The 15,337-nt window shown below is 55.6% G+C and overlaps 4 protein-coding genes across 4 annotated transcripts; 3 read left to right on the forward strand and 1 right to left on the reverse strand.

Moving 5' to 3' along the window:
- Positions 1-874: 874 nt before the first annotated feature.
- Positions 875-8,492, forward strand: CH63R_08655 (Non-ribosomal peptide synthetase; the record flags this gene model as incomplete). Its single annotated transcript, XM_018303629.1, has 3 exons — positions 875-1,053; positions 1,140-1,296; positions 1,386-8,492. The coding sequence occupies 3 exons, from the start codon at positions 875-877 to the stop codon at positions 8,490-8,492; spliced, it is 7,443 nt and encodes a 2,480-aa protein (XP_018155652.1).
- Positions 8,493-9,013: 521 nt separating this feature from the next.
- On the forward strand, positions 9,014-9,880 carry CH63R_08656 (Glutamine amidotransferase class-I; the record flags this gene model as incomplete). Its single annotated transcript, XM_018303630.1, has 2 exons — positions 9,014-9,496; positions 9,584-9,880. The coding sequence occupies 2 exons, from the start codon at positions 9,014-9,016 to the stop codon at positions 9,878-9,880; spliced, it is 780 nt and encodes a 259-aa protein (XP_018155653.1).
- A 1,813-nt stretch (positions 9,881-11,693) lies between these two features.
- On the forward strand, positions 11,694-12,737 carry CH63R_08657 (Heterokaryon incompatibility protein; the record flags this gene model as incomplete). The annotated part of the gene is made up of 1 exon (XM_018303631.1): positions 11,694-12,737. One exon carries the CDS (start codon positions 11,694-11,696, stop codon positions 12,735-12,737), a length of 1,044 nt encoding a protein of 347 aa, XP_018155654.1.
- A 1,010-nt stretch (positions 12,738-13,747) lies between these two features.
- Positions 13,748-15,119, reverse strand: CH63R_08658 (uncharacterized protein; the record flags this gene model as incomplete). The annotated part of the gene is made up of 5 exons (XM_018303632.1): positions 13,748-13,799; positions 13,860-14,102; positions 14,150-14,230; positions 14,337-14,420; positions 14,911-15,119. The coding sequence occupies 5 exons, from the start codon at positions 15,117-15,119 to the stop codon at positions 13,748-13,750; spliced, it is 669 nt and encodes a 222-aa protein (XP_018155655.1).
- Between the last annotated feature and the right edge of the window lie 218 nt (positions 15,120-15,337).

A 15,337-nucleotide genomic window follows, 5' to 3' on the forward strand; every position in this document is an offset into this window, starting at 1 on the left:
GTACCAAATGCCTCACTTCACAACGCATACCGCGGCTCTAGCCCGGAAAACCACCGGGGCTCTGTACCATTGCGTACACCTCCAAAGGACGAAAGGTGCCACGATGACAGATTCTCTGAACTCAAAGTCCCTCTTGAGAACGATACGTGTATTCAGCCGCCGCGCAATCCGACGCTATGGCTGGCTCATATTACACCACCGTATAGTCCAACACCTCTCTTCGAACGGTGGCCGGAAGCACAAGCCGACGGTCTAGACTTTTGGTTTGTTCGTTGCATGTGGGATTCTTCAACGCTCATCAGCACGACCTTTGGGCACTGATCGGCAGATAAAAGGGACAATACCAAGACTTTTCCAGTCTGTTTACAGGATCTACGCAACATGACAGGTCACAGGAGAAGCGCGCTCTTACCTAGCGCCAAGCGTGATTTATATGCCTCGGATGATACATTTGCGCTTTGAGTTTTGGCAGGATTTTATACCATGTATTGTGTACCCGCTGATCAGCAGCTCCTGAAGACAGGGGAGCAGCCGAGATGCAACAGTCAGCCACCCAAGTCACATTTACACCGCGGCGGTTGATTCGGACTTCAGAAGCTCGCGGGATTCATCCCGACTAACTGCTTCCATCAGGAGGCGAAGGTTGTATGGCAGCTGTCCCGGGGCCCGAGCCGGTCTGGTCAGCATTTCTTCCGCTCCGCTAAACTCTGGAGATACTGTTAGTCAGTTGGCACTCATCACCAACCACGCCCGTTCCCTGACTACCACCTACTTTCCCATCCCAACCTTACGAGAACTCACAAGGACCATCCCACCAACACCAACAACGCACTCTTCGCCTGCGCAGAGTCAAGAGGGCCCTTGCGAAGAACCAATGGCCACCGTCACCACTACGGTGCCAGACCTCTCTGGCGATACCCTCACCTCCTGGCTTCAAGCGGAGCACAAAACCCTGCTAGACCTCTTGCGAGCGGCATGGGGGGTCACGCTGGTGAGCTATACAGGGTCTGAAGATGTGTGGTTTCGTTCATACAGTCAGAGCGGTGGGAATAGGTATGGGATCCCCCCCCTCTCCCCCCCAAGCTTCGTTCTTAAGTGAGCCAGTGAGCGGATTCAGGAGGCTGATGGAATGAATCAAGTTGGTGGCACTCTCACGCCTCGGCGACGCAACCCGTGCGCTCGCTCTATGAAATCCAGCCGCGCGAGAATGCCCCCGAGGAGAAGGGAAAGGTAGTTTGGGGGCAAAGCTCGGTTGTTTTCGAGGGTGAGGGAGAAGGTGTTCAGGACATTGTGAAGGTAAATTTCCCGTCTCCCTCTCTCCCAGCTTCGTCAGGACGGATTCGGCATCATGAGAAGACCAGGAGCAAGGCTGACAAGCTTTAAAGCAATTCGATCTTGCCGTGTCTTTCCACCAAGACACGATCAGCATCAGTCTTCAGCACAATCCTGCCGTTATTGCACCCGAGCAGGCCCGCATGATAGCGGCAACAGCGGCTAGAGCAGTCGCACAGATTGTACGCCACAACAACTCCATCATCTCAGACCTGGACCTCGTCAGTGAGGCCGACATTGCCCGCATCTCGCAATGGAACTCCATTCCATACAGGGAGATTGGGCGTGCGGAATGCATCCACCAGGTCATCTCGGTCACAGCCAGCTCCCGGCCCTCCACCACCGCCGTTTCCTCCTGGGATGGCGACCTCACCTACGGCGAACTCGAACGCCTCTCTTCTGCGCTGGCGGTGTCTCTAAGGCACTTGGGCGTTCGGAGAGAGGTCTTTGTGCCACTTGTATTCGACAAGTCCAAGTGGGCCATCGTGGCGCTGCTTGGGGTGCTCAAGGCAGGCGGTGCATACTTCTTCTTGAACCCTACGCATCCAGTCGAGTATAACAAGACGCTGTGTAAGCCGTTTGATATCAAGCTGGCCGTCTGCTCGCCGAAACACCACACACTGGCGCAAAACTTTGCTCCCAGGTTCGTGGAGCTGGGAAGCGAGGCCGGTGAGGACCTCAAGGTTTTATCACCAGCGGACGAAGACCCCCCCGAAGAAGAAGGCCAAGAAACCCCAAGCCCCTCCCAAGCAATGTACGCAACCTTCACCTCAGGCACGACTGGGACCCCGAAATCCATCACCACCTCTCATGACGCCTTTTACCACATGGCCATCGCCACCGCCTCCCCTTGCGCCTTGCACATCTCGCCATCTACCCGCATGCTGCAGTTTGCCTCGTACACGTTCGACGTCGCGAACCGGGACATGCTCATCCCGCTCATGTTTGGGGGCTGCGTGTGCGTGCCCTCGGAGCGCGAGCGTGTCGAGGATCTCGGCGGGTTCATCGAGAGAACGGGCGTCACGCTGGCGAGTTTGACGCCGAGCATGGCGGGGACGCTGCGGCCAGCTTCGGTTCCCAGCTTGAAGGGGCTTGTGCTCGGCGGAGAACAGATGACGGAATCGCACGTTCAGAGTTGGACGGGGGACGTAGGCAACAAAGTCGGGCTCTTCAACGCCTACGGCGTCAGCGAATCCACCGGCATCGCAGCTCTTGCGCGGGATGTCCAGCCAGGTGGTGGTTCCTCGCCCTCCAACATTGGCCGTGGCAACGGTTCCACGCTTTGGGTTCTCTCCATGACCGACCCGTCCCGCCTCGCGCCCGTCGGCGCTATGGGTGAGCTCGTCATTGAAGGGCCATCTGTTGCGCGCGGGTACTTGAACGACCCGGAGCGAACGGAAAGATCCTTCCAGACGGAGCCGGAGTGGAAGAGGGCTTTTCTTCAACGGCTTGTTGAGAATAAGGATGAAGACGGGAAGAGCGATGAGAGGTTCCCTTGGACAAGAGCGTTTCGGACGGGTGATTTGGTCCGGTACAGTCCCCGTCTGGACGGAACGCTGGAGTTGATGGGCAGAAGAGATCATCAGGTGAAGGTCAATGGGCAGCGACTCGAGTTGGCGGCGGTGGAAGGGCATGTTGTGGCCTGTACGCAACTCGACCCGTCCACAGTACAATTCCAGCATGCTGCCGTGGTGGCCGTGAAGACGAAAGGAGGAGGAGGAGGTGGCACGAAGCTTGTTGCATTTCTCGGCGTCGAAACCTCCCGCAAGTCATCTGCAGCAAGCCTCGAAACGAAACTTGAAGGCAGCTGGGGCTTACAAGAGGTGATGCAGAATCACCTTTCGCAACGGATGCCCGCGTTCATGGTTCCTTTTGAATTCATGTTCCTTCAGCATATGCCGCTCACTTCATCGGGGAAGATAGACAGGGGGTTGCTTCAGGAGACAGCGATTCGTGGACTTTCCGACCGTCGGACCAGAACGTCTGGTGGTGGTGGTGGACAAGCTGGGAGCGAGATCACCACGGCCGCGGAGAAGATTCTTGTCCAAGCTTGGTCCAAAACGCTTGACATCGACGAGGAGGGCATCTCGAGGGAAGACTGCTTCTTCCGACGAGGTGGAGATTCGATCGCAGCCATCAAACTCGCCGCACATCTTCGCGAGAAACGGATTCAGATCAACGTCGAGGATGTCTTCAAACACTCCACCCTCGCCGACATGGCCGCCCTTCCTGTCCTCGCCCAAGGAGGCGTCAACGCTGCTAGCACCGCCCTCTCCCAAGCATCATCATCGCCACAGCCATCAGCTGTCCCGCCTCCTTTCTCGCTGCTGGAAGCTCCCCAATCAATCATCCCAATCATTCTCGAGGAGGTCGGTCTCTCAAGAGACGAGATTGAAGACATCTATCCGGCAACACACATCCAAGCGGGCCTCATCGCGCTTACGGCACAGCATAGCAGTGCGTACATCGGCAGCTACACTTGGCCCGTACGTCATGAAGTCTCTGCCGCACAACTCAAACAGGCATGGGAAAAGGTATGGCGGATGAACCCCGTTCTCCGGACCCGTGTTTTGCAGGTTCCAGAGGGGGTGTTCCAAGTTGTGGCTGAAAGTGGTTGTGATATACCATGGATAATGGTCGACGATGTTGACGACGAATCAAGCTTACCGGTGGAAATTGCCGTTGATGGGAAGAGCCCTCTAGTGCGCTTCTACCTGAGCAAAGAAGCCTTTCGGCTGGACATTCACCACGCGCTCTTTGACGAATGGTCTTTGGATCTCCTTCTGGCGCAGGTTGAAGAGGCGTATGCCGGACAACCTCTGCCTCACCGACCCTTTTCACCATTTGTGCAAAACCTCCTTGCCCAAGAGCAAAATGTCGCCGCTGAGGAGTTTTGGAGGGAAGAGTTTGCCGGCCTACGATTTGAACGCTTTCCTCCCGGCAGCAGCAGCAGCAGCAGCAGCAATATGTCCTCCACCGCCGAGAAAATCATTCTCGAACACAGCCTCTCTCTCGACCCGACGACCATGACGAGTGCCCACTCCAAATACACACTCTCCACGACTCTCCGCCTAGCGTGGGCTATCACACTCTCACACCAGACTGATTCTCCGGATGTGGTCTTTGGCGCAACAGTCACAGGTCGGAATGCGGACAATCTCGAACTCACAGGGCCCACGCTTGCTACGTTGCCTGTTCGTATCAAGGTTCCGGGAGACCAAGCCATCCACAAGGCGCTGGAGGAAGCGCAAAGGGGCTTTGCCAATATGATGGCACATCAGCAGACGGGCCTGCCGCGGATCCGAGCAGCGAGTAGCGAGGCGGCTGACGCGTGTGGGTTCCAAAACCTCCTCGTCGTCCAGCAACAGACGGCAAAGATGGACGGCCAACACTCTTCACGCAGCAGGATTTTCGAAACCTCGGCAAGCACAGGGGGCTCAAAGTCGCCCGACAACGCAAAGACGTTTGCGAGCTATCCGCTTGTCCTCACTTGCCGCCCCTCCCGGCACTCCATCACCTTCACCGCCGCCGTGGATCCCACCCTGTTGGATGCGGACACCGCACGCGGTATACTGAGGCAGATGGCGCATGTTGTGCAACAAATCCTGTCCTCGACTTCCTCCCGTTCCTCCTCCGAGGCGCGTGGTTTGCGGATCATCAACGACATCGATCTCATGCCACGGCAGGATGTGGAAAGGCTGAGCAAGTGGAATGGCGTTCTACCAGCGGGGGTCGAGACGCCCATCCACCACACCATCCGCAAGAACGCCGATTCGCAGCCGGAGAAGGCGGCGGTCCACTCTCATGGTTTACATTTGAGCTATGCGCAAGTAGAGCGCTACTCGAACCTGTTCTCGCAGCATTTGCTCGCCGCGGGCGTGAACAAGGGGGACTTTGTGCCGCTGTTGCTGGAACGCTCTCCATGGGCGCCGGTGCTGATGCTTGCCGTCCTCAAACTCGGCGCAGCCTTTGCCCTGCTTGATCTCTCACACCCGGTCCAGCGACTCCGCACGATGTGCACCGTGCTGTCGGCCAAAAGAGTCGTGTGTTTCCCTCACCATCAAACGATGGTGGAGAACGATCTGTTGCTGCCGGAGGTGGTCTTCGATCCGGAGGTTGTCACAGATGTCTCCAAAAGCACCCGAGATGCTGCTTCTCCCGCTGGACTGGCAGAGATTGACATGGATGCCCCCGCCTGCGTCGTCTTCTCGTCTGGCTCAACTGGCCTCCCAAAGGCCATCCAGCTCCCGCACCGCGCGCTGTCCACTTCGGCGTATCACCTCTCCACCACCGGCCATCTCTCTCAGTGCTCCCGTGTCTTCCACTTTGCCTCGTTTGCATTCGACCTCTCCATCGGCGAGCTGTTGTTCTCACTCAGCGCGGGCGCGACGGTCTGTGTGCCGACCGAGGAAGAGAGACGAGCGAACCCGTCCAAAGCCGCTGGAGACTTGGGCGTGACGTGGGCTTTGCTGACACCCTCCGTGATCGGCCTGCTTGACCCCGAAGAGGTGCCTACGCTGCAAGTCCTGGCGTCGGCGGGGGAGCAGCTTACGACGCAGATTGTGGAGAGATGGGCAGGGAGGGTGAGGTTGTTCAACATGTATGCGCCGGCCGAGTGTACCGTCATCTCGCACATTTCGCGCATTCTACCAGGTGCAGATACACCGCCGGCGTGTATCGGCCGCAGTCCCGGCGCCGTATCGTGGGTGGCCAGCCAAAACGATCACCGCAAGCTCGTGCCGATCGGGGCCATTGGCGAACTGCTCGTCGAAGGCCCCGTCGTGTCGTCTGGATACCTTGGAGACGCCGAGAAAACGGATGCTGCGTTCCTTTCTCCTTCGGATCCACCCTCATGGCTGACCCAGATCCGCGGCGAGGCCCAGGGCGGCAAGGTCGGCAGGGTGTACAAGACGGGAGATCTGGTGAGGCAAAGAGAAGACGGCACTTTGTTGTTCCTCGGACGCAAGGACGATCAAATCAAGCTACACGGGCAGCGGCTAGAGGTTGAGGAGGTGGAACACAGCATCACCTCGCTGTGCTCGAGTGTCCGCAAGGTGGCGGTGGATTGTGTCAAGATCACGGAGAAAGGAGGAGGAGGGAAGAGAGCGTTTTTGGTGGCCTTTGTCGCGCCGCACGAGCTTGAAGATTGGGGAGAAGTCGGAGAGGAGGGTGGACTGGAAGTGATCCAGGACCCCAACGACAACTTCTACACCACCATCGAGAGCCTCTACACCTCTCTCCAGGACACCCTACCCTCATACATGCTCCCCTCATATTTCCTCCCCTTGTTGAACGTTCCCCTCAGCTTGTCCGGGAAAGTGAACCGCAAACTGTTACGGGAAGAATCGACGACTCTCCTCGGCAGCCGGGATCACAGGGAGAAGTACCAACTTCGCACCCGCACAGCACGCGAGCAAGCAGGGGACGGAGAGCTGGTTCCTCTCACGGAACACGAGACCCAGATCCTCCAAATCATCGCCCAGGTGTTGCATCTGGATGCGCAGCAAGTGCCCATCAACGGCAACTTCTTTGGCATAGGCGGTGATTCCATCTCGGCCATGCGTGTGGCTGCGCTCGCTCGACGCAAGGGACTCCGGCTGGGCGTCGCCGAGATCTTCAAGCACCAGATCCTATCACAGATCGCGGCTTCTTGCTGTCCAGAGCCAGATACGGACAGCACCTCTCGAGATGTGTCCGAAAGCTCGTCGACCACCGACAGCACGTCTCAAGACTCGTCTGAAAGCTCGTCGACCACCGACAGCAACAGCGAAAAGGCCCTGGGATGTGAACTAATACCGCCTGGTCTGCCGCAGGAAGTGGCGCAGCAAGTGGAATTGGCTCTCCCCGCGACGGATTTCCAGACAATGACGCTGTACAACTTTTACTCGCGCTATCTGTGGGTTTCACTTCCGGACACCATCGACACTGAAAGGTTGCAGCAGGCGTGCCAGAGGTTGACGGAGAAGCATTCGATTCTGCGGACCGTGTTTTACACCACCACCACCACCACCACCACTGCCTCCGTCGTCCAGCTCGTCCTCCGCAGGCTCTCAGTGGGCTTGAAATACCACAAAGACATCGAGTCATTGGAACAGCACTTCACCACCGATTCCATGTCCCATGGGCCCCCGATCAACGGCGCCGAAGGATTCCAGGTGCAACTTCTCTCACTCCGTGACGGGCAGAAGAGATACCTGGCACTGAGACTCCCGCACGCCCAATTTGACGGCCTGTCCCTCAACGTCCTCATCGACGACCTGTCGGCCGCCTATGATGATAATACAGGCCATTCTCTAGCTCCCTGCGCGCAGTTCTCGGACCAAGTCAAGTGCGTGACAGAAACAAAGACGACACATGAGGCATACCAAGTTTGGAAAGACGTCCTTGACGATGCGGAGATGACGAGGTTGGATGGCCAGATTTTGCGCCGCGGAGATGGCGCGGACAGAAAAAAGGAGGGTGAGGAGAGCGTTCAGGAGGAGTTGAGCGTCGTGACAGCCATGACCGAGACAGCGCCGTTGGTGGCGCCAGCGGGTACCACGATGGCTACGTTGGTGAAGCTGGCCTGGGCTCTCACGCTCTCGAGGCTCTTCTTGCCAAACCAACCCGACGAAAAGGGGCCGGAGGTCGGAAGGAGTGTGGTCTTTGGTCAAGTCATCCACGGCCGCTCGCTCTCGCTCCCCTACGAAGACAGGATCGTGGGGCCGTGTCTGAATATCATCCCCGTCCGGGTTCTTCTACCACCCACCACGCCCAATCTGGACGACCCGGTCAGCACGCGGGTGCTTTTGGAGCAGATCCAGTCGCAACACATGGCCACGCTCCCGGTAGAGAACCTGTCCCTCTCGACCATCACGGAGCACTGTACCCACTGGGCACCGGGGACACAGTTTGGGAGTTTTGTGAGGTTTCAGAATTTCGAGGATGATGACGGCATGCGATGTTCTCTGAATGGAGAGAGCTGCGAGACCGGGCTGTGGAGCCTGCCCAATAAGCCCTCCAGGACGGCGAATGTGTTGATTAGGCCGAAGAAGGAGGGGAATTTGCAAATTACGCTGACGATAGGGAACATGGTGTTGGGCCAACGGGATGCGGACCATGTTGTGGGATGCTTGAGGGAGGTTCTAGAGAGTCTGGCAGGACGGGAAAAGGTCATGTGAGAGAGTTAGTTTCATGGTTTCGGCTAGGCTCACGTTAGACAGTGGGATGGATTGGTATATCTTGTCGTTATTGTTATGCCTTCTGTTAGGAAAGGTTTGCCTGTCAGACGTTACGCGTAACTTGGGAAGGGTCTTCATTATGGCGCCTATTACGCCCACACCATTCCACACACCCTACGTTCTCACCAATACAACCTTTCCTGCCTAACGGAAGGCACTTTAGAAGTCTCCTTTTCAGTGTGTTGTCTTGTGTGTATCTAGCGAAATCTCTTGTACTATGACCTGCGCGTAACTCTGCCTATAACCCCTATCTATGTACCTCTGAAGTTCAGCAATGCCGGTCGGAAGAGCCGAATCCCTCTCCGCTTTTAGGCAGAAAGGTTTAGGGTGGAACCCCTACGTCTGACAGGTGAATCAGCTATTAATCCAACACAGAAACCCTAACTTCACAACTCCATCATCCAAGCACACAACTCTTCGGGAACAATCTTGACGATTTCCCCCCAACAGACCAGCCAAAAATGGCGTTCCGCGTCGCCATCCTCGCGAACTTCGACCCGGACGAACAAGGCGGAAGCGAAATGTTATCCAGAATCACCACCCTCCTCCGCTGCTCCCGAACAGGTGCTACTGAGACCGCCATCCACGCCGCCATCCGCGGCGATGCCTTCCCGGACCCGTCCGAGTACGACCTGGTGATTCTGACAGGAGGACCGTTCAACCTGTTGAAACACGCCGAGGAGAATGAGAGACCGGAGTGGGTGCGGCGAACACTTGGCTGGATCCAGGAGACTGTGAAAATTCACGAAGCAAGTGGGCTCAGTGAGCCAGGTGGTAAGAAGAAGACCAAGTTACTGGGTATCTGCTGGGGTCACCAAGCCATTGCCTTGGCTCTTGGAGGGCGGTTGGGACAGGTGCCGCAGGAGAGAGGCGGGCAATTAATCGGTGTTGAGACCGTCCCTCTCACTTCGCAAGGCGCTGCTTTCTTCAAAACTGAATCGCTTGTATGGACCTACCTACCCAATACCCTCTCCCAAATCTCACCAGAAACCAACAGAAGAAACTAACATGTGCCTCTATCTTAACTATAGAATATTCAAAAAAATCACGCCCTTGTTGTGACCCACCCCGGGCCGTATCTTACACCTGTCGCCTCCGGCTCATCTTCTTCTCAAAACGAGGTTCTCCTCTCCCACAGCCCTCCTATTCTCAGCTTCCAAGGCCACCCGGAGATGGATGCCGCTCTTGCAAGACTATTTGCCGGATTTGCGACAGGGGGCGCGTCGGACCGTGCAGACTGGATTCCGTCGGAAGGGCTGAAGGGTATCGACGACGTACATGATGGGGAGGCGATCTTGAGAAGGGTGGTGGCGTGGGCGAGCGAGTAGTGGAAATAAGCGAGGCTGAATTGGGGTCTGCTGAGGGGTCATATTAGTGGACGAACGTGTCCGACGTAGGATCCACCTGTCTGTCCAGAAGCGGTGAGGGATCCAGCTCTTCTGACTTAGTAGCATTGATAACCTAGCTATTACGACATATCTACACCCCAGAATCCGCGAATACCTTTATACTCACTCATATGAACCGTTTGTTCACTCAAGTGATCCGTAATACCAACAGTTTTTGATTACATGCTGTATTTAATGCTCTTAGAGTTTAGAGTGGATTCCCTTTGCAGAGTAGTTAGTGTAGCTGTGTTAATAAGTTGGAGCTTTTTACCCTTCAAAACTTGATTTGTCCCTGCAGGCTGCCGTAGGGTGGACTAGCGACGAAGACAGATCCGTGTGGTCTGATTGGCCAAGGCAGTCCATCGTCTCCACTTTCCTATCGATAATCCGATCGGGGCTGTAATGTCCAACATGTACGTTTCAACCTCATCCGCAACACTCTCCGCTGTACGAACACAGGGCAAAGTCTTCGATACAAATTCAACCACAAATCCATCCTCATTCTATATATCAGTTTCGATGTTTTTCTTTCGTCCTCGAATTTGTGCTGTGGCTGTGGAATACAGCGCTCACGAGTCACACGATATGGCCCGCCCGCCCTGTAACTGTCGGGGTGTTGTAAGCGCTGACTCTTGACGTATGGGCTAACCGCTCGATCTGCTTGAACCAATGGGGGGGGCATGAGAAGACCCTCGCTGCCGTGAAAACGGTAGCAAGGGGTAAAGGTGGGCCAAGTTTGATTGCCTCTCTGTTAATTGGCAAATTTGCCATGGGCATCTTGCGGCACAGCAGTCCATTCATAACTGCAGCAAACCCACCTTCAGTTTGTCTAATACCCACATCCCCGTTTTGATTCTTCGACCGATTGGGGGTGAGCAGCCAGCACATGAAGAACGCAATGGGCGAAAAGCAGAAAACTAGACGTGGCTATCTAACATATTCGGAGCTCGAACCCGAGCATATTCGCCTTTTGGAATTGAAGCCTGCAACCAAAAGATTCGACCCTATCCGATGCAATCTACGAACAGTTCCGCTTGGCCAAGCCTTGGATTATGAGGCGATTTCCTACGTCTGGGGAGATAAGTGCCGTGCAAAAATAGTAGAGGTGGATGGCGCCGACGTACAAGTCACCAGCAACCTATTCGACGTCCTGCTCAACATACGGCGGCAAGACTCACTCCGTACTGTCTGGATCGATGCACTATGCATCAACCAAGAAGACCTCGGTGAGCGCTGCCACCAGGTCAGCATCATGGGGCACATATACCGAGAAGCTTCCGGTGTTTTGATCTACCTCGGAAACGAATGGGAAGGTCTGGGAATCGCTTGCGAATACCTCGAGCTCGCCGCGCAGCGAGAGGACGCTCACTTCGCCCCGTCACTTCAACCGCATTTAGAGGTTGGTCCGCACCCCCCCCCCCCCTGTGAAAGAAGAGGGAGTTGGCGAAAGAATACCACAGCTGTGATTTGAAATGACATGAAGCTGATGGACCTATGTTAGGTTCGTGGTCAAAACATCTCAACGCCCTACCTGAGAGACAACCTCCTCAGGCTCTTCTCGTCGGCGTGGTTCTCTCGAGTGTGGACAGTACAAGAGTTCGTCCTCGCCCGAAAGACTACCTTTTTCTGCGGAGCGACTATTGTCGACGGTAAGCGGCTGGAACAAGGCATCGTCAACATTCGGCAACACGCACAAAGCAGATGCTGCGGGCCGCATTCCATTCTCGCGTGTGGCGAGACGTTCCTCAACGTGATGGCTCAGATGGAGGCGCTCCACGCCATGAGGGCTTTCCCCCAAGCGGCGAGCTTTTTGGAAACGCTGCATCATTGCCGTCAGCGACGGTGCACAAACCCCCGAGACAAGATCTACGGCATGCTGGGCATGGAGTTCAAGGGACGGGCAAGTTGCCTCCAGCCGAACTACGACATCTCGGTCGAGCAGCTCTTCGTTGATGTTGCCCGGGAGCAGCTGGAGCAGACGCGGACCCTGGACGTACTCAGCTGCGTCGTCCCGGGGAAGAGGAGAACGTCCCTGGGCATCCCTTCGTACGTGCCCGACTGGACGCTCATGACGAAGAACATCCTCACCCACCACCTGTCCGTCGACCACCTAATGACGCTGCCGCACTACAACGCGTCGGGTGGTTTTCCGGCAGAGTTCCACATCGGGCCTGATAACCGGGCGCTCACGAAAGGCATCGAGATTGACCGGATCGAGGCCCTCGGCCCTGCGTGTTTCTTCTCGGACCTGGCAAGTTGCGGCCAAGCAAAAGACTACGTGAAGGAGGCCCGTCGATTGGCGGGCTTGCCTGGCAGCCCACCCGAATCGTCCGAAGCGGCCAGTGCCCGGGAACTCGCGTTCTGGAGGACTCTATGTGGAAACCTAGCTGTTCACGTTGGAGAGGAATCCCGCGATTGGAGAGCTGCCGACCCCGCGGTTGACTATGAATCCTACCTACAATGGAGCGACATCGTCAACGGAGTGCCATCCGCGGACCCCCAACTCGATGACAGACCTGCATTTGAAGACGCATTGGTGGCAACGCTCTCAGCTCGAAGGTTCATGCGGACCGGGAAAGGGCACTTTGGCATGGTGGCCCCGGATTCTCGGCTTGGTGATGTGGTAATGGTACTTGCCGGCGGTAGGGTGCCGTACGTGCTCCACGAAGAGCCGGGGTATGAGACTGGGAATGGTCTCGTGACTCATAGCTTCATTGGGGATGCGTACGTTGACGGTTTCATGTATGGAGAGTGCGTCGGCGACGATCCGGAATGGATGTGGTTGAATCTGATCTAGTGCAAACAAGATGCTCGGGTTTCATAGATGATAGATCGAACCCCCCCCCTCACGGAGATCCAGACAATTCCGAGTCATCTCAAGCCATCTTGGTTCGGAGACAGTCAGATATCAAGATCGGGTTGCCTGGCTTGGAGGCAATTCTAGCCGGTCAGCAGGCTCTGTGTTTTCGCCAAATTTTATGAAATGAGCAAGAGAGCGCTCAGCCGGTAAATTAACCCAGTATCAGTGCATCTGGTGAAGAAGGGTCCAAATCAAAAGAGTCGTGAAGGTGAAGGCAATCTGCGAGAAAACGCGTTACCTCAGACGCGTAAAGGGCCTTGACGCGCTGGACGGCGGCTCGCCTCCAAGAACCAAGTTGATGTACCCTCCGGCCCTACATAGCTAGTTTATCTTATTCAGTGATTCTACTATTTGGGCCACGCATTTCAGGTTTCTGTTAGCTTTGCTCTTCAACCTGTGGCGCCCGCTTTTGAGAAGATAGCAGCAGACTGGCAACAAGAGAGAAGGAGGGTAACCCGGCATTTCTCGACTCAGTGCGTTCAGCGAGACATCTACCGACTTTCTTTCTTTAAGAGCTACATCCAACCGAGCTGGACTTGTAAGTGGATAAATGAAGTATCAGACGGTTTGGTGCTGAGAGACAAAAAACAGACATATTCAGACCACGGCTGGAAGGGGAAATAATCCAGGCAAGACCCATAAACTCACGAGTCACTGATATATAGGCACATGTACTATCACGCCGAAGTCGCGACATCTGTGCTTTTTTTGGGAATTATTCATTCCTCATTGTCTTTACTTGTTCTTCAACGCATTATTAACGCCAGATGACACCCCAAAAATCCCAAGACTTCGAGTCGTAAACCACCCTGGAGAAGAGAAAACCGAAAGACAGCGCGCTTGGTTGCGCTCACCGCGGAGGAAGGCTAGGCATCGGCCTCTCTGTTGGTCGGGATGTCAGTGACATGCGTGGTACCTAGGTGGAGAACGGATTCATGAGAAGAAGCTTACTCGGTGTTGTCGGTCGTGGCGGCGGCGGGCGTCTCGTCGGTCACGGCCCTGGTGTTCCACAACAGTTAGTACGACGCAACAGTACGATCGCGTGTCGGGAGTACGTACGGGCCCTCGGCAGCGACAAGCTCCGGCTTGTTTTTCGGGAAAGTCTGGAAGGCGCGGAGCATGCGCTTGAAGGCCTCCTTTCCAGGCCCCTCGGGCATCGCCGCCAGGAGTTCCAAGGAATGGGCGCGCGCCCAGTGGAGCTCCTCCGCCTGCAGGAGCTCCGCCTGCGCTTTTTGGAAGTCCTTCCTCTTCTGCTCCACGCGCTCCTCGATCGTGGGCCTTTGCGGTCTCTGATACATTACCCTGTTAGCGTGCATAATCAGAGGGATTTGAAGCAGAGTCGTGCTTACAAAGTTGCGTCCTCCGCCGCGTCCCTCGCCGCTGCTGCCGCCGCCGCGCTTGTTGTTGTGGCCTGGCATGTTTGAGGTTGGCTATGCAGAGTGTCAGTAGGTGGAGGAAGGAGGAAAGAAATAAACGGCATTCGTATGAGAGGAGCAGATTTAGGGGGGGGGGGGGGGGGGGGGGGTTGATTCTTACTTGCTGCTGGTGGCGGTGGTGATGGTGGTGGTGATGGTGGTGACGGCGGTAGATGGGTTGTGGATAGGTAAGAGGAAGAAGAGGCTGGAAGGAATAGTTTTTAGATTGTCTGTACTGCGTGCCCCCAGTCAGCCAACTGATATTTCCATATTGGGATATCCACCTAATAAAAGCGGTCAGTGAAAAAAAGACACTAAGAGAAAAATGACAGTTCAAAACAGTTGAAAAAATGATGAGGTAGTCAGTCATCTGAAGCTCTACCCTAACGCAATACTTGGGATGTCTTTTACTTCAGAAAAGAAAGAACCAAAGACACACAAGATGCTTGTGTTATAAACCAATGAAACTCTTTAAATGTTTCAAAGACGAAATCCTTTTTTCCTTTTCCTTAAAGCATGAGAAACATATAAATAGAATCAACCGGCCGTGTCACGGAGCAGGGTGGGGCAGATTCCGGCGCTGAGATCTCGGGCGACGTTTAGACTTACGGGGCATGTTGGCATATGGCTCATACCCACCCAGCCGAACCGGACTCCGTTAGATGCGCCGAAGACCCGCTAGTCCTCTTACCGACCTCGAGTCCTTTGGCTGAAGCCAGGCTTGTGCGTTGGTGCGTCTACGAATATGTACGTCCAAATCCCGCTGCGCCCAGGCCCAGCGGCGCGTTGCAACGCCTTCTCCGTCGTCATCGCAAGACCTAGAAGCCTCGACCATTGACAATGGCAGACCTCGAAGGAGCTTTCCAAGTGCCGAATGTCTCGTCGACCCCGTGATGAAGCGCATAGATGTCCGCCGTTATTAGGCGTGGGCCGCAAGCGGACGAATCCCGCCGCCATGCGGGGGGTTGTCTAAGTGGCTCGCGGGGTTTGTCCGTCTCGCTCCGAAGCAACAGATTGGCTTGGCCTGCCGTTAGATCCGCTGTGGGAGGGAAATTCGAGTCAGGCAACCACCAACTCATTGTTCATCTGTCATCCTATAGTTCAAGCCATCGAACCCTTTTT

Source organism: Colletotrichum higginsianum, chromosome 6 (genome assembly GCF_001672515.1).
Source record: "Colletotrichum higginsianum IMI 349063 chromosome 6, whole genome shotgun sequence".
NCBI classification, from domain to species: Eukaryota; Fungi; Ascomycota; class Sordariomycetes; order Glomerellales; family Glomerellaceae; genus Colletotrichum; species Colletotrichum higginsianum.